This window comes from Poecilia reticulata, linkage group LG21, assembly GCF_000633615.1.
Source record: "Poecilia reticulata strain Guanapo linkage group LG21, Guppy_female_1.0+MT, whole genome shotgun sequence".
In the NCBI taxonomy this organism is placed as follows: domain Eukaryota; kingdom Metazoa; phylum Chordata; class Actinopteri; order Cyprinodontiformes; family Poeciliidae; genus Poecilia; species Poecilia reticulata.
In genome coordinates this window covers 10,330,514-10,356,116 of record NC_024351.1, presented here as the reverse complement: position 1 = coordinate 10,356,116, position 25,603 = coordinate 10,330,514, and the positions used below count along the sequence as shown (strand labels likewise).

The 25,603-nt window shown below is 39.3% G+C and overlaps 1 protein-coding gene across 4 annotated transcripts in view; it reads right to left on the bottom strand.

The window, feature by feature from the left end:
- LOC103457451 (rho-associated protein kinase 2-like) overlaps window positions 1–25,452 on the bottom strand; it is a 35,001-nt gene extending 9,549 nt beyond the window's left edge. For 3 of the 4 annotated variants that reach the window (XM_017302344.1, XM_017302343.1, XM_008397585.2), the window contains exons 1-21: window positions 24,987–25,452; window positions 18,561–18,642; window positions 15,909–16,009; window positions 15,155–15,292; window positions 13,533–13,793; window positions 12,324–12,468; window positions 12,090–12,228; window positions 10,111–10,202; window positions 6,699–6,858; window positions 5,679–5,775; window positions 5,511–5,590; window positions 5,017–5,065; window positions 4,787–4,922; window positions 4,620–4,711; window positions 3,533–3,779; window positions 2,557–2,663; window positions 2,291–2,450; window positions 1,479–1,639; window positions 846–1,030; window positions 626–695; window positions 344–447 (exon numbers count right to left, since the gene is read on the bottom strand). In XM_017302344.1, coding sequence (XP_017157833.1) covers window positions 344–447; window positions 626–695; window positions 846–1,030; window positions 1,479–1,639; window positions 2,291–2,450; window positions 2,557–2,663; window positions 3,533–3,779; window positions 4,620–4,711; window positions 4,787–4,922; window positions 5,017–5,065; window positions 5,511–5,590; window positions 5,679–5,775; window positions 6,699–6,858; window positions 10,111–10,202; window positions 12,090–12,228; window positions 12,324–12,468; window positions 13,533–13,793; window positions 15,155–15,292; window positions 15,909–16,009; window positions 18,561–18,642; window positions 24,987–25,082 — 2,702 coding nt within the window. In that variant the 5' untranslated portion in view covers window positions 25,083–25,452. The remainder of the gene's footprint in view (window positions 1–343; window positions 448–625; window positions 696–845; window positions 1,031–1,478; window positions 1,640–2,290; window positions 2,451–2,556; window positions 2,664–3,532; window positions 3,780–4,619; window positions 4,712–4,786; window positions 4,923–5,016; window positions 5,066–5,510; window positions 5,591–5,678; window positions 5,776–6,698; window positions 6,859–10,110; window positions 10,203–12,089; window positions 12,229–12,323; window positions 12,469–13,532; window positions 13,794–15,154; window positions 15,293–15,908; window positions 16,010–18,560; window positions 18,643–24,986) is intronic. The other variant, XM_017302345.1, reaches the window with a different exon arrangement.
- Window positions 25,453–25,603: the final 151 nt, after the last annotated feature.

Here is a 25,603-nt window from a genome sequence, read left to right as displayed (position 1 = left end):
ACCAGACTGAAGCCTTTCGTCATCAAGATTTTGGCAGAAAGAGAAAGACGCAAGAAAAATAATCAATCATGCAAATGGAAGCTGGATTATATAATTCTACCTCCAATTCACACATATTGCTTTGGTTCGTTCAGAGGTTTGTTTCTCAGTTTGATGAAGACTGATACTTTCACAGAAGATTGAAGTTGTTGTGTTTGCCATTTGCTTTTTTTACATCCTTTCTCCAGACATCTCAATGTTTCTTACTGAATCACAATATACATTATATATAATTTTTTTTGTTGGAACAGCTGGATTATTATGTGAATGTTGAAAGCAGTTGAATCTTGACGGGTACAGTTACCTCTCCTCCTCGTATTCTGCCAGCTGCTGCTGCGCCTTTTTATACATCTTATTCTTCTCGTCGCATTCATCCTTCAGCTCACGAATCTGTGTCTTGTAAAGGGTCTATGGGGGAAAAAAAAACACAGCACAAAAGTTGCAGTTTTTACATCGCACATTAGCGCTTAATGATGCAGATTTATGATATTTTTTTCCCACTATGCTGAACATTCATGCTGTTGCTGACTGTAAAATATTCGGCTGTCGCTACTGTTTGACAGATGCACTAGAAAAGGAGAGTTACTGTGAAATACTGCTCTGCCTCCAGCTGGTCCTTCAGTTCCTTCAGCTGGCCATCAGCCTCTTGCTTTCCCCTGAAACGGTACCAAAAATCTGTCAATCACAGGCGGAGGCAAAGCTGAACACGAGAGCCGAAGCAGCCAAAAAAACATGACAGACATCAAAGCTGCAGCACTGAGCGCGGTCGCAAATTGGGCTCCTTCTGAAATGCTTTTGAGCCTGACCTGTGTAGCTCCTGGTTCTGCTTCTCCAGGCTCTGCTTCATGTCCAGCAGTTGGTTGAGTTCCTGTTTGAGCTGTTTCTCGGAGGAGGCGAGCGCAGACACCTGCTGTTTCTGCGCTTTCAGATCGGACTGGCTCAGGCTTCGCTTGCGGGTCTCCTGCTCTAGGCGGAGGGTGAGGTCCGTCACCTGGAGCAAACAGCACAGGGCCGTTAGTTAGAGAGCCATGTGGGGAGAAACTTCAGCTGCAGAAGAAAAAGTTGAATTGTATTCTGCTCTTATCCAACTGATTTGAAAACATTAGTTGTCAGTAAATGGGCGAAACTTCATCCATTTACTGATGGGATTCTGTGAGAGTTATTTTATACACGTTTATTTAATCCCAGCTGCTACAGCAACCAAAACGTCACGTGATGGAAAATGTGCCCTGAATACATTTTAAAAATCGATGCAAAATTAATAAATAAATACATCAAATATATTCACAATAAATTCCTTAATATAATTTGAATTCATCATAGGCTAAAATAGTTTCAATTAAAACATTTTTAAAATAATTTTTAGGATTTATCTCTCATTTATCTCCTCTTGTCACAGGCAGACTTTTTGAACAGCTCATGCGTCTCAGAAAAGTTACCTCTTCGGAAAGTTTCTCCTTTTGTGCCTGCAACTCCTCCAGCTTTTGCTCTGCTTGCTTGTGATCGCAGTCTAGCATGGAGTGCTCCTTCTTCAGTTGCAGCAGTTGTTCTTCCACCTGCAGCTTCAAGTTGCGCTCCTCCTGCAGGGTGCTCTCCATCCCTGGAACAAAAGAAACAAAACCAAAAATTTTTTAAAAAAATTAAAAATTGTTGATCGGATCAGTAATACTTTTGTGCATTTACAATACACTTGCATGTAGCACTAAAGGCTTATGATCAGCAAAGTACTAGAAGATCAAGCTGAATCTCATGTCACTTTTAAGTAGACATTATTTTGCTAAACTACAGACTTTATCTGCATACAATCAAATTTACACCTGTAGACAAACGTAAATATCTAAAAGCTCTAAAATGCATTCTCTCCACACCCGAAAACATGAACAAAAATCACAATTTCTAATTAAACACATTTATTACTGTTTGAAGTAGCTTTTGGAAATAGCAGGACAGAAACCAGGTGGCTGGAGATTAAAAATGTAAAATATGAATAAATAAATTTAGGCCTTACTGGCAAAACTGATCAGTAGAAATAGTGACAGGAAAAAAGAAAAACAATATTTTCTTAAGGTAATAATTTATCCCGACTTTGAATAAAAAATGTTTACATCGAGTTTTTTGTATTCAAAATTTCATAGGGTGACATTTTGCCCCTGCAATAAAATATCCATTAATCTTGAGGCGTTTACAAATTCTTACCATGGCTGCCAGCACATTTATCAGCATCTATATGTCTATTGATCTTTCTGCTCACCTTTTAAGGCCTCAGATTTGGTTTCCTCGATAGATTTGTAGATTTCGCTTTTATCTGCGAGTTTAGCTTTGGTAGCCTTATGCTCTGCCTCCTCCTGCTCCAGACTCTGCTGGAGCGACTTGAGCTGGAACGTCAGGTCAATCACCTGGTTGTTCTTTTCCTGCAATCAAAGCATATATGTAAAGTTTTTTTACACCGTAAAGTCTTTAATGGAGGAATATTTTACACTTAAATACAGTAAAAGTGATTGGGAGAGAAGGAAATACCTTTTCGAGATTATTTAACTTTGTCTGTAGTTCCTTTTTTTCACCGTTGACCTTGGAAAGAGAAGATTTCACCTCCTTCACGTCATCTTCTAGGACTGAAATTGTTCCTGAAAAGGAGGAATGTAAAAACAACAACAGAATTAGAAGGACGGCAGAGAGGTGGTTAATATTTGTCTAGAAGTGAGGCAACTATTTTGACACAAACACCTGGTCTGCCTATTTTTGGACATTCCCTGTGTGACAGCTCATGTTTGACCTAAAACACACAAAATACGGCACTTTGTTTTCCTTTTCTTTTCCATGAATCAACCCTAAAGGAGACTTTGACCAAGGGAAGAAAACACGCCAAACAGGTAAAACTTTGTCCTAACAAATTCCCCTCTGACCTCAGAGGCCGGCGTCTCTGTGTTACAGAGACCATGAAATTTAAAGCCACCTCTCAAGAAAAAAAAAACAAAAAAAAAGCACAATGTTCTGGCATCTTGCTTCACTCTCCACCTCCTTCAGCAGATGTTTCCACCTATGATCCAATATTTCCCAGGGCTGATTCCAAAAAACGATTCACATCTAATTCTCCGTTCAACTGCGCACTCCAAGTTATGTAATGTCTTTCTTTTTCCAAAACTTGAAGAGATGTTTACTTCAGGAACACACAAAAATCTAATTACTTTTAAGCGTCTAGATCAGTGGGTGGGCAACTCCAGGCCTCGAGGGCCGGACTCCTGCAACTTTTAGATGCATCTCTACTTCAACACACCTGAGTCAAATAATGAGGTCATTAGCAGGACTCAGGAGAACCTGACTGCACTTAGGAGATGATTCAGCTGTTGGATTCAAGTGTGTTGGATGAGGGAGACATCTAAGACTTGCAGGACACCGGCCCTCGAGGCCTGGAGTTTCCCACCCTTGGTCTTGATCATAATTAGTGCGACGAACGATGAGTTAAACCGTCTGTTCAGCTGTTTCCGTGTCTCACCCTGAAGGTCAGCGAGGGTCTCTGTCCTGAGGTTGTGTTCTCTCCTCTCCTCCTCCAGCTCAACTTGCAGCCCCCTCATCTGCTTCTCCTGCTCCGCCTTGTTCGCTTCCAGTCCGCTGCACTTTTTCTCCATCTCCCTGAGGCTGACTTCGAGGCTCTGGGCCTGTTTCTGTGCGTCCGCCTGGCTCCTCTTCAGCCGAGCCACCGCCTCCTGCTCAGCCTGCAGGGCATCGTTAGCCTCGTCGAGCTACAGGTGAGAAGCAGATGAAGTTCATTCTCATTCAGCCTAAGAGGCAAAAACGTTTTCATTATAGCGGCAGATTTAGTAACATATTTCAGAACAGAATAGAACACAAATACCCTTCAATCTGTGATGAAATGAACGTGAAGCAACAGCAAACTGACAGGAAAAATAGAAGGTGGCAAAATCGCACAAAGGTAAAAATATAAGACAAAAAATAAGGATATTTTTTGTTTGTGCAGTCTTTGAGTCTTTTGAATCAGTATGAATTCTAAATTATTGTTAGAGGTGAAAATCTTGATTATCACAAGTAGAAATAGGCAACTATATTTTAATTAAGTCAGTGATGTCATGCACTCCAACAATGATCAAATTGACTTTTAGAAAAGAAACAGGCCCACAGCATCACAGATCTTCTGTCAAGCTAAACATTAGCTTTATCCTCTGGTGCCACCTGTCATGCAGATATAATGGTTGCTATAGAGACTTGGAGATCTTGCAATCTCCAAGTCTCATTTTTATCACTAAAATGGAATATTCCCCTGCATTCCACATTTTAAAGAGCGACTAAGAAAACTCTGTCATGTCCAATTTACAACCCTGAGCAGCTAAGTCATACAGAAAGCATATACATGCATACACAACAGGCAACGATGAAGGTCAGAGACAATGCTAGATGTTTTTAGTTAGGTTAAATATCAACTTGCATTCAATCATATGCATGGGGAATATTTGGTTCATTACGCATGATACAAACACATAAAAAAACTTTGATGGCAAGTTCTCATTTTTCTGCGAGAAAAGTAAATCTTGCTGTGGCGAGTGACGACAGAGTTTCCTCCTCACCTGCTTTTGCAGCTGGATGTTCTTCTCATTAGATATTTGTGACTGTTGGTTCCTCTTCTTCACGTCCTCCAATTGGTCCCTCAAGTTGTTCACTGCAAAAACAGTCGAGAAGGATGTTATTCAGATTTTGAAAAAGACGAACCCAGTGTCAGATAAAGGGCGCTCACACTCGTTTTCCAGGATGCGCTTCCTGTCTGCCTCCATCTCCACCTTGCGGAGGTTCTCCGCACTCTGGTGCTGCAGCAGGGCTCGCTCTCGCTCCAGCTGCCTCATGGAGGCTTCCACTTTCTGCCGACTGTTCATCTGATGAAACAGGAAAAGCAAACGCAAACTTAGATCTACTGTGTAATATCAGACTGGATTAGAGGCCCTGCAGCCACTTTGCGTCCATTTTTACCTCCTTATCCAGTTCATTGACCAGCTTGTCTAAACGATTGGTGGCATTTCTGAAGATAAAGAAAAACTGATTACAAATTTTCCATTAAGATAGAGATTTAAAAACAATTTCCTTGACATACAACCACTTGTTAAAAACACAACACATTTGATCTATTCTTTTAAACATTTTCTCCACTTCTCAAAAAGAGCAAACTGGTGAAATGCAATAAATAAATAAATAAAACAAAAATGAAGCTGAGTTTGACTTTACCACTCTTCTTCTCATTTCATTTAGCCTATACTGCAATATTAGGGTGTTAATTGCTACCTCTTTCCTAAGTGATTCTGCCAATATATCAACAAAACAGTGATTTGAAATGAATTCTTTTTATTCTTAAAATCACAATTTATAGATAACAGTGTATCAAAAAGTTGATTTATAGTTTCATATTGTACAAAAAGTGGTATAATCCATCATAATGATGTTCAAATTTGTGTGTGTCTCAGTCATACTTGCACTTCTGCTCCAGTTCATCTTTGGCCTGCATCTCATGATCGAGCTGCACCTCCAGCAGATTAACCTTTTTCTGCAGCTGCTCAGAGGGAAAACAAAGAAAAATGTCTTCCATCTATCCACTGACAGGATAAAAAAAAAAAAACTTTGCACACAAAGTCACTCACATCTTTCTTGCTATCCGCAGAATTTTCTGTATCCTTACAGTTTTCCTTCCAGTCGTCTGAATCCTCCTCAGAGCTGCTGCCTGTTCCGCTCAGGAGCCTACAAACGGAGAGAGAAAACTAACGAATGTTTGCAACAGCTTTAACTGGTAGCAACACACAAGTCCAAACTTCAGGCAGCATGTGAGGTTCAAAGATCAACCTTAACGGTTTCAGTTTGTAAAACCATTAATTTTGCTGTAAAACAATGTGCTGTAAGGAAGCCCTGCTTTCTGACGATTTATTTGATGCGGCCGAACTCAAAAGCATCTGCAGAGCCATGCAAAAGTATTCAGCTAAAATTTAATAAAAATTGTTCACCTTAAAACCATACATTTAATTTTAGCAAGTAAAAAAAAAATGAAAGAAAAGAATTTTCAACGTTTTCCTTTTCTGAAGTGATATTAACAATGTGCGCCCACTCCATTATCAATTTAAACTTCTGCACCTCGTTTATATTCTGAAATTCATTGAAAAGAATTAAAAAGCAATAAAAAACAACAAATTGTGTGATACATATATCATTGGAGTTTAGATGCAGAGTTGCTGCACTTGGTTATTTTCAGTACTGTTTACCGTTTTGACAAATGTCCAATAAAATTTGGCTACATACCAACAGTTACTGTGGATTAAGGCAGTTCAGCAACATAAGTTTAAGAAATGTTTTATTCCTCAATTTTTATGCTAGGCTAAAGTGAGGCAGGAAACTACAATAAATCAGATGCAGAGAGGGCGTTTAAAGAGACTGTCAGAACAAGGTGGCAGTATGGGTCTAAAACAGGGATACAGTGTCTGGCTGCAATGTGAAGCTGTTGTTTCCCTGTAAGCATTCCTGTAAACAGTCCTTCGTCAGTGCAAAGAACTGACTTTTCCTCGAATAAACCCATCACAGCATTACAAATGAATCAAAAATAAAAATTGAGCAATGACATATCTAGATAAAACACCAATCAAACGAACAGAACACAAGATTAAAAGACTTACTGATCCTCCTTGAAATAAGTGAAGCCGATAAATGGTAGCTGGTTGCCCGCAAACGCTCTGGGAGGAGGGAAAGTCTCAGCAGTTCCCTTTTCCACCTCTATGTCATCAAAGTTACTGGTGTCTATGTCGCTGTTCAGCTCTGGAACCACTGGAGCCACAGCTGGAACACAGGAGCAGAGGGCGAGTCGTTGAGTCAAACGGACCAAGGAGGAGGAGGCGGTGCGAACCAGGAGGGTTAGAGTAGAAATAAAGATTCTGTTGAGTATGAAGACGTTAGATTTCCTCAGAGTTATTTACTGATCCTCTGAACCATTTCACATTTTTATTGTATTACAGGAATTAACAGCGAATTATTATAATATTGTATTACAGTGTATAACTGGGAGGCAACAGAAGGTTTTTAAAATTCTTTCCAAACAGAGGTCTAAAAAATGTGGAGTCCATTTGTATTTTCTGTGAATCCACCTTATTCTGTTATAACACATTTCCTCCACTGCCTTGTTTCTTTTGCCTCGCTCACCTTCTTGTCAACTCTGAACTCTTTGACAGAGGGCACGGTCTGTTCAGGCTGATGATGTTAGTGTTCCGCTATAAAAGCATTCTGCATCTTGACCCGATTATCTAATTTCACATGTCTGCTCTGTTCCTTATAAATGTTAAAATAACTTCATGATGCCGTTTCTCTGAGGTCTTCACAAAACAGCTGTGCTGCACTCATCCTAAGAGATTAAATTAAAACGAATAAGGGTACTTTTAAAGGCCATTGGTTGCATTAGGTTTTAGTTAAGTGCATCAAGATAAAGAAGCCTTGTTTCTAAATTTTTACTTGGAAGAAAACTGAAAAAAAAAATGATATCATCCTCCTTCCACTTTAACATTGCAACTTTTGGTCCGTGCCATAAACGCAGTGAATGTAGAGGTTGCAACGTGACACAATGTGAAGAAGTTCCAGCAGGCAAAGAGAATTTAAAAACCCTTCCTTGAAAATATTTTAGCACTGAATATTTTTTTTCACCCCTTCCAGCCAACCCTGTGCCAACTTTGGCACGGCCTGCAGTAGGAGTACGTTTCCTACAGGTTGGCGTGAGCTTGACACCGCTCCTTTTCCCCACACAGTGCTTGCTTTGTGCCCCACACACACAGCTACCTTTCACAAATGAATCCTGACCACAGCAGCAGAAAAAAAAAAAAATACAGCACCCTCTGCTCTGCTTTCACAAGAGCAAGCACACTTTTGAACACGGCACGGCGTGCAGACAAATCCGTGCAGGGGCCAATCAGATAAAAATGGTCCTTTAGTCTATAAAAAGATTCCAATTAAATAAAAAACAAGCGGCCTCAGACGGGCGTAATTCTGGCTCTGTGCAAACAGCTCATTACTGTTAGGTCGAGACTTGACCGTCAGCTTGATGAATACGCAGGAATTAAATCAACGTAGGGGGTGATGTAAAACTAGAAACTTGAAAAAAAAAAAAAAGTCAAACGTGTGGTGAGACAGAAAGAGACATGGATGGCCTTGTGGCAAGACTTCCCAGAATGCTCTCTGATAGGGAGAGTCTAATGACAGGCAGCCGCGGCCACAGTGAGAGTGAAAAAGAGAGTCGGAACCCTTCGAAACGGGGCGCCCCTCTCATTAGATGAGGCCACACGATCGTCCCGCCCGCTGCTACGGAGGATGCGCCTTTCTCAGCCCCTGCATCCACTCGTCCGTCATTTCGCTGCAATCACCGCCGTAAGCAAGCAAACAGAAGGAGATAAGAGTCGCAGCACAGAGCGAAGGCCTTACGTAGCAGGGAGTCGTTTGGTTCTCAAAGATCTAAAGAGTGCACAGATAGGGCTCTGAAGGAAACAAGAAATAGATCTGGCTCATGTTTCCAATGCGTGTTGAGCCTGTGTGTGTGTCTGTGTGCGTGTGTGTGTGTGTGTGTTTAAGAGGGAGAGAGAGAAAGAGGACATGCATGTGCAGCGCAGCAGTGGCACAGCGGCGGTTTTATGTTCCAGACTGCAAGGCTCTGATCAGAACTTTAGTCTGCCCTTATAATCAGAGCCAGGTGCAGTGGAGAAATGGAGAGGCGAAAGGAAAAGGCTCTGAATGTAATCACTCACAGACACAAAGGTGCTCTTCATAATCCTAATGTACAAATTCTAATTTTCTTCCTCTTTTTTCCACCCCATATCCTATAATTTCAGCAATGCATAAAGAGCTTCTTGTAAAGACTATTTTTTTTGTTTTATGTTACAAAGAGAAGTGCACACAGTAGACTAATGTTAGCCAAGTCCCACAATTGATTTCACTAACCTGTATGACAAGATTTTTATCCGTCATATGTACACAAAACCATCCAGAGACAAGAATCTGATGAGAATCAAGTAATATTAAAACATTTTATGAGTTATGAGTTAAAACATTAAAGATATCCATGTTAAATAATCTGACTTGAAATTAAATGTTTCGAATGCAGCAAGTACATAAAACTATGAGGGGGGGGGGAAAGTGTGGCTAAATTATATGGAAAAAGAATTGAATAATTAACTAAACATCAAAACAATATGACATTGTTTTCCACGACAAATATTTTATAAATCATAAAAGCAAAATAAACTATGAAAATCAGAGTTCCAGAGAAAAATAATACTTTGAGTGACGTTCCAAAGGAGAGGGAAAAACAAAACAAAGTTTCCCTCATCCCAACTTTTGCTGCACACTGCTGATCAGCTCCGCCTTATTAGGGTGACGCTGCTTTACAACTGCAATTAAGGCCTAGGAATGTCTGTTAAACAGCTGGCTGCAGGATGCCAACCTCAGAAGAACGAAGACTAATAAACGGTTAATTAGTCATTTAATCTTCAACTAAACTGCAAGTGTGTATAATTTTAGACTTAAAAACAACAATTAAAATAGTGGGCAATGTCAGTAAACCTGCCATTATCAAATTATTTAATCTCACCAACAGTGGCTGTAATTGCTCTCTTTCCAGCATGTTGTCTTATAAATTTTAAATACATTAAGTCTTTAAATACACGACAGCAACCCAGTATTATTTGAAATCTGCTGCTGTTATCTTTAATGCATTTTTATTCTTTTAAAGATATACTCCATATGAGCTGATTTCCAGAAGGATTTGCGCAATAACATGATGTCCTGCTCCACAAAGCGTCCCATCATTTGATGCCAGATATGAGACCATATGGAGAGCATGTGTAGCATAAGTGAAGGCTTACTGGTGCAGGAGCTGGAAATAAACTGAAATCACAGGCTAAAGCGGAGCAAATCTGGAAAGGGAATGGAATGAGCTGGAGGTGATAAGACAGAAATGGCAACAAGACTAAGGCACACATTACCAGACATGGGAATAACAGAGGAAACCTACACCTGCACATGCTCAGAGACATGCACCATGTGCCCACTTACTGTCACGGATGTTGTCAAAGGTCCACTGATCGTCCTTGAAGAAGGGGTGACGTTTGATCTCATCCACTCCGGTGCGGCCCAGTCGAACCGTCCTGCACACAGCAACAAGGAGGAGGCAGAGGCGCGTTGAGAGGCGAGTTGCCTTAGTGAGAATGCAAAACACTCCCCACCTCACCCCGCCCCGCCCCGCCCCTCCACCCACCATCACTAACATGTCATCCCAAAAACACAGAGCCCAGTGGAATGACTGCTCTGACCAAACTGGCCAGACTGGAGAGCCGCATGACCGCTGCTGCAGAGAACCTCCTGTGTTCAGCCAGAGCCAAGATGATATAGTTTCAGAATGGCAGAAAGTTAGCATGAGGAACCGTCGGTAACACAGAACTTTCCCTCCTTCAACGCCTCTCTGCATCCCCCCACCCCAATACCTCTGGGTGCATGGCGGCAGAGGGGTGTGGCAGTTTGGGCTTGCCACGTGTGGGACATTCCAGATCAAGCAAGAAGGGGAGAGAGTGGAGTTTTCTGATGGGTGCATTAAAAAAAAACAACAAAAAAAACAACACGTGCAACAGAGCTAAATTTAAAAGCTATATCTTTGTGCCCAGAACACTAAAGGAGTAAATAGGGGTAAGAGAAATGGAAATTGGCAGCAGTCAGGTAGAAAATGTTGCACATAAAGGAAAAATGAGATAACTCAAAGAGAGACAGGATGGGAGGAGGGAGGAGGGGGACAAGACCGGATGAGTGATCCAGCAAAATGGGAAGACAATGACAGAGTATGTGGGTTAAGTGCATGCAGTGATTAGCGAATGTGTGTGTGTGAGACTGCCTCACATACACACATCAGATTCTGTGCGTGGTGAGAGAATAGTGAGTGAGAAGGTAAATAAACTCAGTGAGAAGGAAAAAATGAAAGGCTGCTCTGTAGAGAGGCAGAAAGGGCCTGTGTTTAAAGCCTTTTCTGGGGAGGGGTCAGTAATGTAAACAGGAAGTGGTCTCTTCCACTGGAAATTGCCACAAAGCAGGACCACTAGCCATGTATTCATTCAGTGAAAGAATAAATCAGAATTTAAGCTTAAATTCTGATGGCATTAACAAACCTTTGGATTCATTCAGCTATTTTAGGCAAACAGGCTCATAAAAAAAACATTGTCTAATTTGGAAATACTTCAACAATGAATAATTCCTAATTTCACTATTGCCTGGAGTGCATCAAATTGAATGTTTTTTTTTATATGGGTTAAATGACTCACTGATTGGGGTGGAATGGCCTAGATAACACCAACACCAGTCAAAAAACAAATCTGTCAGCAGCCGAAGGATATTTTTATTGGGTTATGATGTTTTTTAAATAATCAACATCACAATCATCTTCAAATCTGTGTCTTTTCTTCAGCATATGCCTGAATTTGAGCTAGTCATTCCATTACGACCAACTCAAGCTGCCACCCCACTCTGCCGCCATGCACCCAGAGGTAGTGGGATGAGGGGACACAGAGAGAAATTTTGGTTTTTCCATTTTTTAACAAAACAATACAACTTTACATCAAAGATCAACAATTAATAAAATTATGACAGTTTTGTTTGGATTTCTCATTTTTTTGTTAAGTAAGATTGTCCAGTTTATTTTCTGTCAGTGGACTGCTGCTGGTAATTTCCCAGAGGAACCAGTAAAGTTCAATCTAATTCAAGCAAATCTAGGCACACTTTTTTTTTTTGACCTATTTGAGTGATGCTGTCTTGTATCAAGGCCCAGACAACTAAACTGTTAGTAGGTCTGTGATTGGGTAATGCAGCCAAACATACACCTCTCACATCCTCAGACCTTGTAGCGTTAACTTACACACACATACGATGATTTCTATCTGTTGGAAAGCGAGATAATTATAAATCATAATCCACATGAAGTGGATTCTGATTTATTTTTAAAAAAATGGTCTAATAGTCCAAGAACAATTGGAAATGTTTGATAAGCAAACCTGTCAGTGAGAAAGGCACTTATGAGATCTTTGGCATTCTGAGACATCTCCACATCGTCCGGAAAGACCAGAGCGTTATGGTGGTTCATGATCTTCCCATACGTTCCGATGAGAGACTCGGCATAGAACGGAGTTTCGCCTGTGATGAATATTAGAGGTTAAAACTTTCTAGATTTTTTTACCAATAAACCCATAGAAAGAAGTTCATATTTGTGAATTTAAAATGCAACTCACCAACAAGCAATTCGTACAGAGAAACTCCAACAGACCACCAGTCACATTCCCGACCGTAGGTCCCGTCACCGCCTTGAGACTGAAGCACCTCAGGGGAGATGTAGTCTGGTGTGCCTACAGCTGTCACACAGTGCACCATACCAGACTGTAGACAAGCAAACACACAATCACAAGTATAAGATTCAAAGTATCAGGTCTGACCCACTGATTATTATATACCGAGACGATCCGTGTCAAAGTCCCCAACTAAATCAGTCTTCCAATAGCTATTGTTGATGTTACAGAACACATCATGGCATATTTTCATGACTTTAAAAACTCTTTTGTAAGCTGTGCTAGCTTGCTGATCCAAAAGTCAACTTTTTACTTTTTACAATGGTAATCGCAAAGTAAGAGAGTGGTGTCAGCTGAACCCCCCATTTGGCACTGCTTATTCTCAATTCAATCAAATTAGTGTCTAGAAAGAAAAACCTTTGTCTAGAATGATTACGTTTTTTTTGTCAGGGTACCAATATTTTTTCTCAACAAAGTTTTTCTGTGTTTTTCTTTGAGTTATACTTTTTTTTTTTTACAAATATTATTGAATTTAGTCTTACATTTTATTTTTACTTTCCTGTTTTGTTTTTATATATTTTGCTTCTGATACTTTTTTTTGCTGATACAGTTCAGTTTTTCCTTTTTAATTCTATATTTTTTTAAAATGTTATTGATGCACTTTGTATTTTCTGTCTTGAAAAATGCTATATAAATGAAGCATATTGTTATAATTCATTTAGTTACTTACCAGCAATACAAGTCTTTTTATATACCTACACAAGAAATTAAATTGCAAGAAACCATAATACATGTCGAGGTGTTTGTAACGACTTCAGAGGATTTCCCCAAAGGTACAAATATGTAGGAGCAGCTATTTTAAAAAGCTGTGGTAAAAAGCTGAGAAACACTTCCTGCTCCACACCAGAGGCAGAACCACAGAGGCATTTTGATTTGGGAGCTTAGCAAAGTAAATCCTGAAGCTTTTCAAAACAGCTCGAGAACAATTCTGAGTGCCACTTCCACTATTTGAACACCTGATGGTGCTCTAGAGCTCCAAGTGATAATACAACAAACATATTTCCCTGACAAAGAATAACTAAACGTATTTTTACTTCTAAAGTTTCCGAAATACTGAAACATCTCATTCACTCCAATTCACAACAATCAGCCTACCGAGTTCATCCTCATGCAGGTGCCAAAGTCGGCTAGTTTGAGGTGTCCGTGCTGGTCCAGCAGCATGTTGTCCGGTTTAATGTCGCGGTGGATGAAACCCATAGAGTGGATGGCATCCAGCGCCAGAACCAACTCAGCCGTGTAGAAGCGAGCCCACTTCTCGGGGATGTCGTAGTTTATGGTGAGCGTGACCACATCTCCGCCCGGCATGAACTCCATCACCATGTAGAGGTTCCGATCATCTTGGAAAGCGCAGCAAAGCTGGAATGATGTTCATTCCACACATTAATGTCATGTCTAAGTGCTTAAAGATTTTGCATTGATACAGATTACACAATTGCTGTTCAAAGTCAAAAATCATTACTGTAAACCTGATGCCAGGATTATGTCAACTCTAGCTAGATAAAAAAACAGGTTCAACTGATTTATCTAAAATATGAAGTTATTGTAGCATAATTAGTTTAGTTTTCAATTTTTTAATTTAAACATATGTTCTATTTCAATTTCATTCAAAATTACCAACATAACACGCAAAAGTTCCTTGTTACAACTTTATAGCAAATAAAGTTGCAAATAAAATAAGATTGGTTGCCAGGTAGCACAAAAAAGATTATTTCAAACTGGATTCTTGTTCCACATCTTTTAATTGCCTTAGCAGTTAATAAAACCATTAAGTTTGTAGGATTTGATTGAAACATCCGGATTAACACCATGAAACATATCTGTAAGATGATCTAAAGAGGCGTTGTCTGGATGAAAGTGAAACTGCTTTTTGTTTCTTGTTTTTTTTTTTCCCTGTGTGGGATCTTATTATGGATGGGATTCCTGCCGTGTTAAAGGTGTGCCCGACAAATAGCTGAAATCTCAAAGAGAAACCTTGTGGGTGGTTCTGTTGCTGCAAGAAGACAAATGGTGTAAACATGAGTAAGGCTAGAGCGAGCCACTTGCAGAAGGACGCAGCAACATTACACAGCTAAAGCTGCAGAAAGCTGAGGAAAACACTGATGTATTGTTTTTAGTCACTTATATTGTAGCCTGAATGGATCAGTGGCTCAGCAGTCAGGAATTCAAAAAGTAAAAGCCTGTTGAATGTGCAAGTAACAGCTGAACTGTCAACAGATTCCCTCATCTAGCATAGGCGCCTTCACTGCTTTGCCATTTTACCCTCTCTTTGTCAGGCCTTCTAATTTATGTGGACAGGTACATCTCGATAGAGTTGCAAAGTTCACGTTTCAGCAGTATTGTATCAGACATTGAATGGTTAGGATACAGTATTATAACCTAAACTTGTTTTAAACTTCTCTTAAACATCTGTGTTTCTTTGTTAACAGGATGCTGTTTGTTCACTGATGTTCTCTAAGAAACCTCTTGGATCTTCACAGAACAGCTGGATCTATAGTGAGATTAAATTGCACTCATGTTGCACTGAATTTACCATTAAGGTGACTTCTAAAGGCATTTGAGTGTCTTTTATTCAGAGGTACCAAAGTAAAAGCATAATGTGTTTTCCTTCAATAATGTACCACTTTGTATTGGTTTATCACATGAAAGCCTATGAAAACACATTAAAAAAGTTAAAGAGGGTATGAATACGTGTTGCGGAAAGAAATACACATCCACACCTGAACAATCCAGGGACTGTTGGAAAACGCCATGATGTGCCTCTCCTCCCAGAAGAAGGCCGAGTCTGACCTTTTGATCATCTCGAACTTGCTGAGCTGCTTCATGGCGTAAACCTTCTTCGAGGCCTTGTGACGGACCTGTAAAAAAGTCCAGGCAGATAAGAGAGAGGAGATGATGCTGGAATGTAAACAGTAACAACTCCACAAGGACAATAAGGAGAAAACTGTTGGAATGTCACAATGACTGAGATAACAGCAGAGATCCAGACATGAAACGGGAAGCAGCGAGTGTTGTACACGCCCATAAGAAGACATGCTTACACAAGCGCTAAGCACAAACACAGACGAGTACCCCTTCACACCCCCTCACCAGGCTTCATATTCATACCCCACACAAAGCCTGTCCGGACTCGTTCCAACAGACAAACATCTTATCAGATACCTGATTCTACCAGCAGAAGGAAGGCAGTTAAAAGACGAGGCCAAGATGAGAGCGAGGAATTACAGCCAGTTTCAAAATGTATGATTCATTAGGTAGGAAAAGATGTGACAAATATTTTACAGTTCTGTGTTTAAAACGGGGTGTTTTGTAAATTTGTCTTGATGGTTGCTCCCTCTAGTGGCCCAGAAGCAAACTGTTAAATTCAGGAAAAGCAGGAAAAATTCCCTACTTAAAACGCAGAGTTTAACAATGAAATAAGATTAAAATAAATATTTTCTTCTTTTATAGGGCAGTAAGAGAGAAACGCCTCACCAGTTGCACTTCACCGTAGGCTCCTCTCCCGATCAACTTCACTTTTTCAAAGTCGTCAACCTTCACCTGCAGCTCTCGCAGTTCATTCACCAGCTTCTCATCTGCAGATAAGAGATAGGAGTGAAATACTTCGGCATCACAAAAGCTCAATCTGCTGCCACTTATATTCAATATACCTTTTGGAAATTTTTGTTCAGAGGTCAAGAAAAATTTACTTTTTGTGATTTGCATAGTTTATCACCTCAATTGCAAATGAAACTGCAGAGAAAACGTGGACAATACCATCGATTTAGGTTAGCCTTGTGGTCCACTTTATATTTGGCTTTTGGGAGTCTGAGCTGACACTTTCGAACAAGAATTTGAAAATTTCAAACACTATTCGGACAAGAACTGGAATCTTTGTAGATATATTATGAAATAAATAATATCAACTAAAAAAGGCTTATTTAAGTAGAAAACGTATTTAGGGGATATGTTATTAAAACAAAAACAAAATAAATGGCACAAGTAATCAAGATGCTTGAATGGATCATTTGAAATGAAAACAAACACCACATCTCAAAATACATCAGAAATAATTACAAATACCTGCATTAAGTTAATTGAGTTAAAACATATATTTAACTAAAACACTTTGTAGGTTGGGGCTGCACAGTGGTGCAGTTGGTAGAGCTGTTGCCTTGCAGCAAGAAGGTTCTGGGTTCAATTCACCGGTCCCAGTCTTTCTGCATGAAGTTTGCATGTTCTCCCTGTGCATGGTGGGTTTTCTCCGGGTACTCCAGTTTCCTCCCACAGTCCAAAAACATGACTGTCAGGTTAATTGGCCTCTCCAAATTGCCCCTAGGTGTGAGTGTGTGTGTGCATGGTTGTTTGTCCTGTGTGTCTCTGTGTTTCCCTGCGACAGACTGGCGACCTGTCCAGTGTGACCCCGCCACTCGCCTGCAACGTTAGCTGGAGATAGGCACCAGCAACCCTCCCGACCCCACTAAGGGACAAGGGTGTAAAGAAAATGGATGGATGGATAGACTTTGTAGGCAACAAATCTATGTGAGCCGAAACTAAGGAGGGGAATTTGATCCTAGCAACAAGTTTCAAAAGTGTTTCAAATAAAACCACTCTGCACGCACATCGTTAAATGGCACAATGTTGCAGATTGTTTATTAACATAATCAGCTTCTGAAAAAGAGAAGTCTAAAGATAAGAGCTACAAACACTCCCACCCATTTTGGACCTTGGTATTAAGGTGTAACTCTTGGCATCAAGGTTTACTGAGAATTCTTTCAAAGCTGCTACAGGTTTTTGCCATACCCCTCTGAAGGTTTGACATTCATTTATTGACTATAGTAAAGAGTAGTGAAGTGCTGCCCCTCCCTACCTGTTGCTATACGCTGCCAGACAACTTACCAGAAAAGGGTCTGAGAATTTTCTCTAACAGGAAAAACAAATTTGACTGGAAATAATACCAAAGGCACAGAAAGTTGTGCCGCAATGATTACGTCAACAAGCAACACTACTACTTAAACATCTAAGACCTGCTGTTTGTGTATACTACCAGTTAAATTTGTGTAACTCTAATATAAAATATCCTGTGTTGTACTTAAAAACTACTGAATACATTTTATACTATATTTTTGATTAATTCAATTCAAATTCAGATTCACAAATAATAAACCTAGCATTATTATTTGTGTTTTTTGGTTTTAATTCAATGTATCAAAACCAGTTTATTAAGAAACTATAAAACTTTATACATAACTAAAAATCTAAATCAGCAGCTTCCTAAAACTATTTAGGAAGGTTTAGGTTATTTTTTGCAAAATGTAATTTTGGTAATAATAATAATAATAATAATAATAAAGATTTAGAGAAAAAAAATCCAAAATTTACTTAGGCCATTATTTTAGAAAGGTGACAAAATGCTACTTTCTTTTAACAGTAGCAGAAATACTTCTGTCTTTAGAAAGCAGTTAGACTCTGTTACACATGTCTGTTTTATGCAAACACCATGAAACCATGATATTTTTACTTGCATCATGGGAACTTATCTCAGTTTACATGTCTGGTTAATTGTTCTATGATCAGTCAAATCAAAAAGATGAAGCGTTTATTTGACATATTTTCCAGGAAATGGAACTGGCATTTCACAGCTTCAGAAAAATTCATTCATATTTTGGCAACTGCCGCCCAGCCCTCAGGGTAGCTTGCACCTACAAGTTTAGACAACATTAACATATGCATGCCTCCAGATGATGATGATGATATCTGCCACATAGAATCCCTTTAATTATTCAGAGAAGAATAATGAGCTGAATTTTCATGACATGACTCTATAGTAAAAGAAGGCTGTTACTAAACTCGACTGCCTGAGGCACCAACCGGTCAGTTTCTGAATAAGCAAAGAAGAAAACAAACAAATAAACAAACAAAAAAAAAAACATTTGATCATTTTGAAATGAGAAAAGCAACAAACACACAGCTCTGGCCAAGAAGTGAAAAACTGTTATTTCAATTATACAAGTCTTGCATATTTGACTGCCGTACTGAAACATGTTTGTTGGGATTAAATATTAAACGTAGGACAAAAAACATGGAAAGAAAATAGAAAAAGGACAAAGCACCAAAACACTAAAAAACACAAAGAGTAGCTCTTACATCTGTTCAGAAATGCCTCAATGTTCTTGTTCTTTCGCAGGAATGGGTAGTTGAGATCATGAGCTAAGGCATTCATGGAATCCTGAAAGACAAAACAAAATCAATAATTTATTTTTTTAAATGACAACTGAGACAGAAAACAAATGCTAATATTATATTTAAATGATTTAATTTACAAGTTTGGATGCCTTTTAACACTCAAAATTCAGTGTTAGAAACTCTTACAATGTTTTACATCTGTATTTATTAGACACATTTTAACAGCATATCAAGGTATATATCACAGAAAATTCACATATTCACTATCTTTTAAATCATCGATTCATCTTCAACCTCCAAATAATCTGAGAAAAATTAGAGGCCAGTTTACAAAAAATTTATTGCTGAAAAACTATAGAATACTTAGCTACAAACTGTTGACTGTTGAAGGTGTCAAAAAGTACCAGTCAGGAGAAGGAGTATAAAACAGTTTTCCAGGCATTAAACATACCAAGGAGCACAATGGAGGAAATATGGCACAACAGCAACATTACCAAAAACTAGACATCCATCGAAGATTAATGACAAAGTAGGCTTCCAAGAGGAGCACAGAAACAATAAAGGAGCTGCGGGAATTTCTGGCAAGTACTGGCTGTATTAAGCATGTGACGACAATCTTCCACGTTTTTCATATTTTTGGGCCAATTCTTAAAAAAATAAATGCATTCCTTCCAAAAGAACATCGGAAGTCTCTTGAAACTGGTATCTTTTATGTAAAGTCTGAACATTCTGCTCCCTTCCCCACAAGGTGTTCTTTTTGTGGAGTTTTATTGTTCTAAATAAACAAGATAAGACAAAAACTAAACTATGTTTCAAAGCCAAATGTCTCATTTTCTCATTTACTAATCTGTCTGAAAATAATTTTTCACCTGCTAGATGACCTGCTTTTTCCTGATAACAGGTATCAGAAGCAAATGAATGGACAAAGCAGTAAAAGACAGGGGAAGTATCACATTTCCTCAAGTACAACTTGAATGGGAGTGAAAATTAAAGAAAATAAACACAATAGTACAATATATTCTGGATCAATAGAAAAACACGTCTGACAATTCATTTGAATACTAAGGCTAATCACATGAGGTGAAGGCTGACTTCCAGAACACACAGACCATTTCTGTGCCTCAACTGAGGGGGTTAGTGGGAGCATCTGACTAACAGCCGGGGTTTCTGTGGTGTCATCAGAGCTCAAATTAGGGGTTTCAGGTTGCATGTAAATCCAAAATGTCTCTCTGATCCTAGACCTAAGGGGCTGGCAGGACAGTTGGACAGGTGGGTGAGGGAGGTGGGGGTTAGAATGCAGAGTGATCCTCTGTTCCCCCAACCAGGGGTCGAGTTGAGTCACCCAAAATGCATGTGTGTGTCTAGGGAAGTTGAGCCATCGGTCTGTTTGTTCGGGGACTTGTGGGGGTTGGGGTGATCAGGGGTGGAACAATTCTGCACCTTTAAATAGCAGTGGTGAGGCGAAATCCCTCCCTCCCCACCCCCGACCACCACAGGCAGATGGAAATAGACGTAAAGGCTCAGAAGCTATTGTGGGACGAGCCGCATAGAGGCTCGTCCCACTAAGCGATCAAAGATCTGTGATCACTTTCCATAGTGGGTATTTACTCAGATTTTTATGACTGTGGTATGTTGCTGCAGGGGAGAGTGAGGTCTGCTTAAGCGATGTAATAACATGTTCAATAGAACCAGAGGAAACATGAAGTCGACTGTGTGTGGTTATAGTTGAAAAACCTTTGAATCGCATTAATATTCTTCTTTGTTGACTACAGTGATAGTAATATTTTAAACATGGTTATTTTCATGTATCATCTTCTAAAAAAAAGCATGCTCTGTGAACAAAACTCTGAGCTCAGACTTTCATTAAACTCTTATTAATGACAACCCTTATTAATGAGTATCTAAAATAATACAATACTTTATTCTACATGCATGAATTTAGTCCAATCTAAATTGCTGCCATGACCTTCCCCAGCAAAGAAGTTACCGCTCAGCTCACATCCCAGTCTGATGCAACATGTGCTTCTACTAAATGATCCTACAAGACACTGTTACCCAACACTGCAGTACCTCAATGCCAGTGCGATGCATGATCATGCCCCTGGTTGGATTTGGTAATATCAGACAGATAGTCGTTTAGTTTTGTTTGCATTCTTACAGAGAGCTAATGTATCTAATCAAACGTTTTGTTAAATTTAGCAAGTGTGTAGCTGTATCAGTAAATCTAATACATGAAGCTCAGAGGAAAAACAGGAAGAAGCTCATTTATAACAGCTAAATTACAAACCGCTTCAGCATTTGTTGATTCCCAGCTTGGCGAATTTCATTCCATCATGATGTTAGAAAATACACATTTTTTTGATCAAAACAATAGTGACATTTTTTAAAAATGTAACAGATAAAATGTGTTACAATAGGGTCCACAATGGTTTGGTTTTTACGGCAATCCTTTAGAAAGACAATGTAAATGTCTTAAATACGACTGTAGAGGGAGACATGTCTGTGTTGATTCGTCTGTAGGTTTCAGGGGTCAGGACCCTGACCCAAACACAACAGGTTTGCTGTTTGGGTCAGGTTTGTGTTTGTTCAAACAGGAACAACTTTTCCACCGTCTTTGTAAGAGAAACATGCCCACAGCATCACAGATCCTCCACCGTCCTTAACAGTCCCAGTAAGGTACTTTTCCATTCCATCCTTCTTTGTTTCACATCAGGAATGTTTCCTTCAGCCTTGTCTGATCTGACCAAAGCATTTAGTCTCTGTGAAACCCTTAACAACATGTAGCCAGCTTTCCACATGTATATCTTTAACAGTAGGACGTAAGAGGCTATTTCCTGATAAACTTCCTAAAGAAATGAATGGCAGACAGATTGGTGACCCTTTAAAGAGTCTGTGCTGGACCTCTTTAGGAGTGAGCATAGGGTCCCTTCCTGTAATTCTGTCATGGTTCCAGTCCATTTAAGCTTTTCTCTGAATGTATAGGGAATTTTCAGGCAAGCACAGAAAATGCATCCATTTTATCACAAGTGAAGCTAAACAGATATCTGTTTTACTTGCATACCATGTTCTGAGCAACGGGTGTACGTCACATCATGTTTATAATCAGTGGATTCAAATACTTTGATCAACTTTAAAAGCCTACAGTACATCCTCAAAGTCTATGGTAAATTTGTAATTTACTACTATGAGCAGAAAGTGCAGGATTAGTTTTACAAACCTCAACTTGAAACTCTAACTCCACTTCATTCCTCTTCATCTAAAGCTGGGCTTTTCAATGAATGCAGCATATTTGGCAGCTTTGGAAAGATCTGTAACATCTGTTTAACACGTTAAGCGGATAACAAACCTTCAGAATGTCAACATGTTTGCCACTAAGAGCTTGAATCATCGACTCATGGATCTTTGAAAATGAGAAATAGAAAGTGGTGTTTAAGGTTTGGGTGAAAGTGGTTGATACCATAGAGCCATTGGATTATTGGCTATGATTAATGAGTCAGACTTGCTCCAACAGTAGTACATTGTTTCATCTACCCTGGAGACATGTAAAGGCATTAAGCTTTACACAAAGCAGGAAACTGAAATTCAGGGGCTATTAACCCCATTATTTGCATTTGTGCCGTTTTTGTACACGCACATTTTTGTTCTTTGGCACTCAAGAGTTTGCATCAACGACTAAAAAAAAAAATTACAAAAACATCTGAAAAGGTAACTGTGCAATCACCCTCGCTAGGAAGAAAATGTTGCTGCGTTCATGTAATTTGTAGCAGTGAAAGATTTCAACCTCTTTCAAATAAGACGTTCAACTTATTTTGTTTTCAGGAATTTGGACAAATCTGAACATGATCCAGTTGCTGCCAACTGTGTGCGTCCTCATCACGGTAGAGTCTTTTTGTAATGTAAGGCACGAAAAACGATACCATCAGGTATGCATTCGATAACGAAGGCTTGACTAAAAAGATCGGAACAGAATAGGCTTGTCTTGTATTAACCATCGACTTTGGTTAGTTCTAAAATGATTTCATTTCCACAGCAACTCTTTTTTTCTTGGCCTTCTTAAAAACATAATTGTTAGAACTCCATGAATATTGCTGATAAAAATAAAAGCCTCTGCTGCGTTTTACTTATCGTCATGAATACTATACCAATAGCACAAGAACGCAGACAAAATGGTTGAAAAGACAAAATTAAATGTTACAAGCAATGTATAGATTATGGTTTATCTTAGAGCCAAAAATTACATGTAATCATGTAATTTTTACATGATTACATGTAAAAATTACATGTAATCATCATAGCATGACACTTCATAAGTCACATGAATGTAAAGGTGTTTTTCTTTTCTATACAAATTACATGACTAATTCCCCAAATAACTGCTGATCTTTTGAACAAATACAATACTCCTTTGTCTTTGAATTTAAAAAAAGAAGAGGCCATCATCAATAAATGAAACATTTCTAAACAGGATTTGTAGCCCCATACATCCATTGTCTTCTTTTTCTCTGAAATCGGCTTGTGAGGGCAACAGGTTCAGGAGGGAATCCCAGACTCTTGCTCTCTTTCACCTGGACAATATATCCCATTTGGCCTGTGATCCCCAGAATGAGCTGGAGTTTCTCACTGGAGAGAAGGGATTTGTAGTTTGATAAATTGTTAGTTATTGTCCCGTTGATTAATAACCCTTTAAATATAACCAAAATAGATTCTTAAAAAAAAAAGGGTTGAAAAACTTTCTATATGTTTGTGTGACACTGTTAATCTTGTGTGATGCTGCCAAAACAAAAACAAATATTAGACAAACAGGAAACGGTGAGGTGAGGTCATGACTAATTATCTCAGACTCAATTCCAGGAAACCACTCCGGCTTCCTGGTTGTTTTTTTCCCCAGCGTTGGGAAGCACGGTGGCCATTGTTGCATCGACTCAGAACCGCTTAAACAAGGGGAGTCGGTGCCGAATAGAAATATAAAAAAACCCACAACATTTTGAAGAATTACCACACAGAGGTGAACGTAACCAAACATCACTTGTTGTCTGTTTACGCAGCAACATGAGGCCGGCTGGATTTATCAGCCATCACTGTCCTGCACTCAGGACTTTACTTGTGAGTCATCAAGCACAAGAATAGACACAATTCTGTCATTTAACAAGCAGAGTGGCCACAAATTCTCCTTAAGCTCAAACCTTATTTGTCTGTCACGTTTTCCTACTGATGATTGTTCCACAAATACAGACCCCTGATACGTTTGTCATGTCTAACTACAAACCTAAATGTATTTTATTCACATTGTATGTTACGGGCCAGCACAAATTAGCACATAATTGCTGGCTGGCAGAAAAAACTTATTCATCTATAGTTTTCTGAATATTTTTTCATTGTACTTCTGTTTGCTGTAATCCAATTGACCGAGCAATTCCACCACATGAGCATGCGATTGTTCAGAGTTGTATCTGGACCATTGCATTTTAAATAAACTATGTGTTTAGAGTTGTTATCCTAGTGTCCAGCATATGCATATATTTTGCAAGTAAGCAAACAATGTCTATTTTGGTCTCCTTTGACCAAAACAACTTTTTTTCCCCCCCAATATTGATTTATAGCGCAGCCCTGCCTTAAACTTATCCCTGATCTCTCTGGAGTACAAGATGTTTTCTGGAAGAATTTTGCAACGCTCCAAAGAGATGTATGATCAATCTATCCCTGAGCAACTGAATAACCAAAATAACTTTTTTTTTATTTTTTATTTTTTATCCAGTTGTATTTCCTTGGTAAAGTGTGGTTCCAGATAAACTGAAGTGCACAGGACATGTTGATCCATGCCTATTAACCATGGTGCTGGAAGGCAAGAAGTAGAGTTTCAAGATTTGGTGTGGTATGCTAAATCCGTTAAGGTAAAAGTATGTGCAACAGCTAGTTTACTGTCTGAATGCATGCTCACTTTTTAGAAAATATTCCAAACAAACCGAGTTGCTGCCAGCCGCCTTTTTTTTTTTTAAAGACTTTCAGTTTCAGTCAGTCTAGTCCGCTGTTGAAGTCAATCACATTTGATCCTCTGTACACTCATATACTTCTGCTGTAGTGTGTAAACAGGGAGTTTTGCATTCCATGCAGGAAAAGCGGCTGAAACATTAATAGGTGGGGCTCCTTCTGCCTCCTTCTCCACCCCAGTTTGATGTTAAGCTAATTCAGTAAACGATTTAAGTTTTAATCTAAAAAAAAAAAAAAAAAAAGGCTTATTTTGATTCCAATGCTGTACTTTGTCGCGTGTGTTTACTTCGGCTGTGACCTGACTTTTATGGGACCATAATTGTTCTGAAGTATGCGCGCGACTCGCCATGTTTCACGCCCGTACCTGCGTGGGGCCCCCAGGGCATGTCGCTCACTCACCAGCAGCGTTGATAAGTTGAGCGACGACAGTGGATTCTTGACCATGGACTCCAGCTTCTTCAGCCGGCTTTCCACTCTGCTCTCCGCTCCCAGCATGATTACAGTCCACTTTGTCCAGTTCAAATGCCGTAAAAAAATGCTAAAAGACAAATTAAAACAAAACACCTGCAGTTTTGAGGGTTTTTTTTTTTTTAAATATATATTTCTCTACCAGTGGTGGAGGCGCACGCCGATCCGTGGCTCAGCTTCTCATATCATTTTTCCTCTGTACACTCGGGCTTGAGTTGTCAGGTTAATTATTCATCCACAGAAAACAAAACCTCCCGACTTCTTTTCTCTCATTAATAAAACATTAAGCGACAAAAGAGAGAGAGAGAGAATCCCGACGTCTTGAAGTTCAGAAACTGGATCTTTAGTCACAGATGCGTCCCGTCAGCGTCACAAACCAGGTAGTTGCACTAAAATCACACAGCACTGCAGGGGGGGTTCAACCTGTGTGACACGGTCGCCAATGGTTAACGCACAACCATACAACTTCCGGTTAAGGATTGTTTTACCAAAATAAAAGCAAACAAGAAAGAAACAAATATACGAAGTGTTTGTATTGTGTATATATA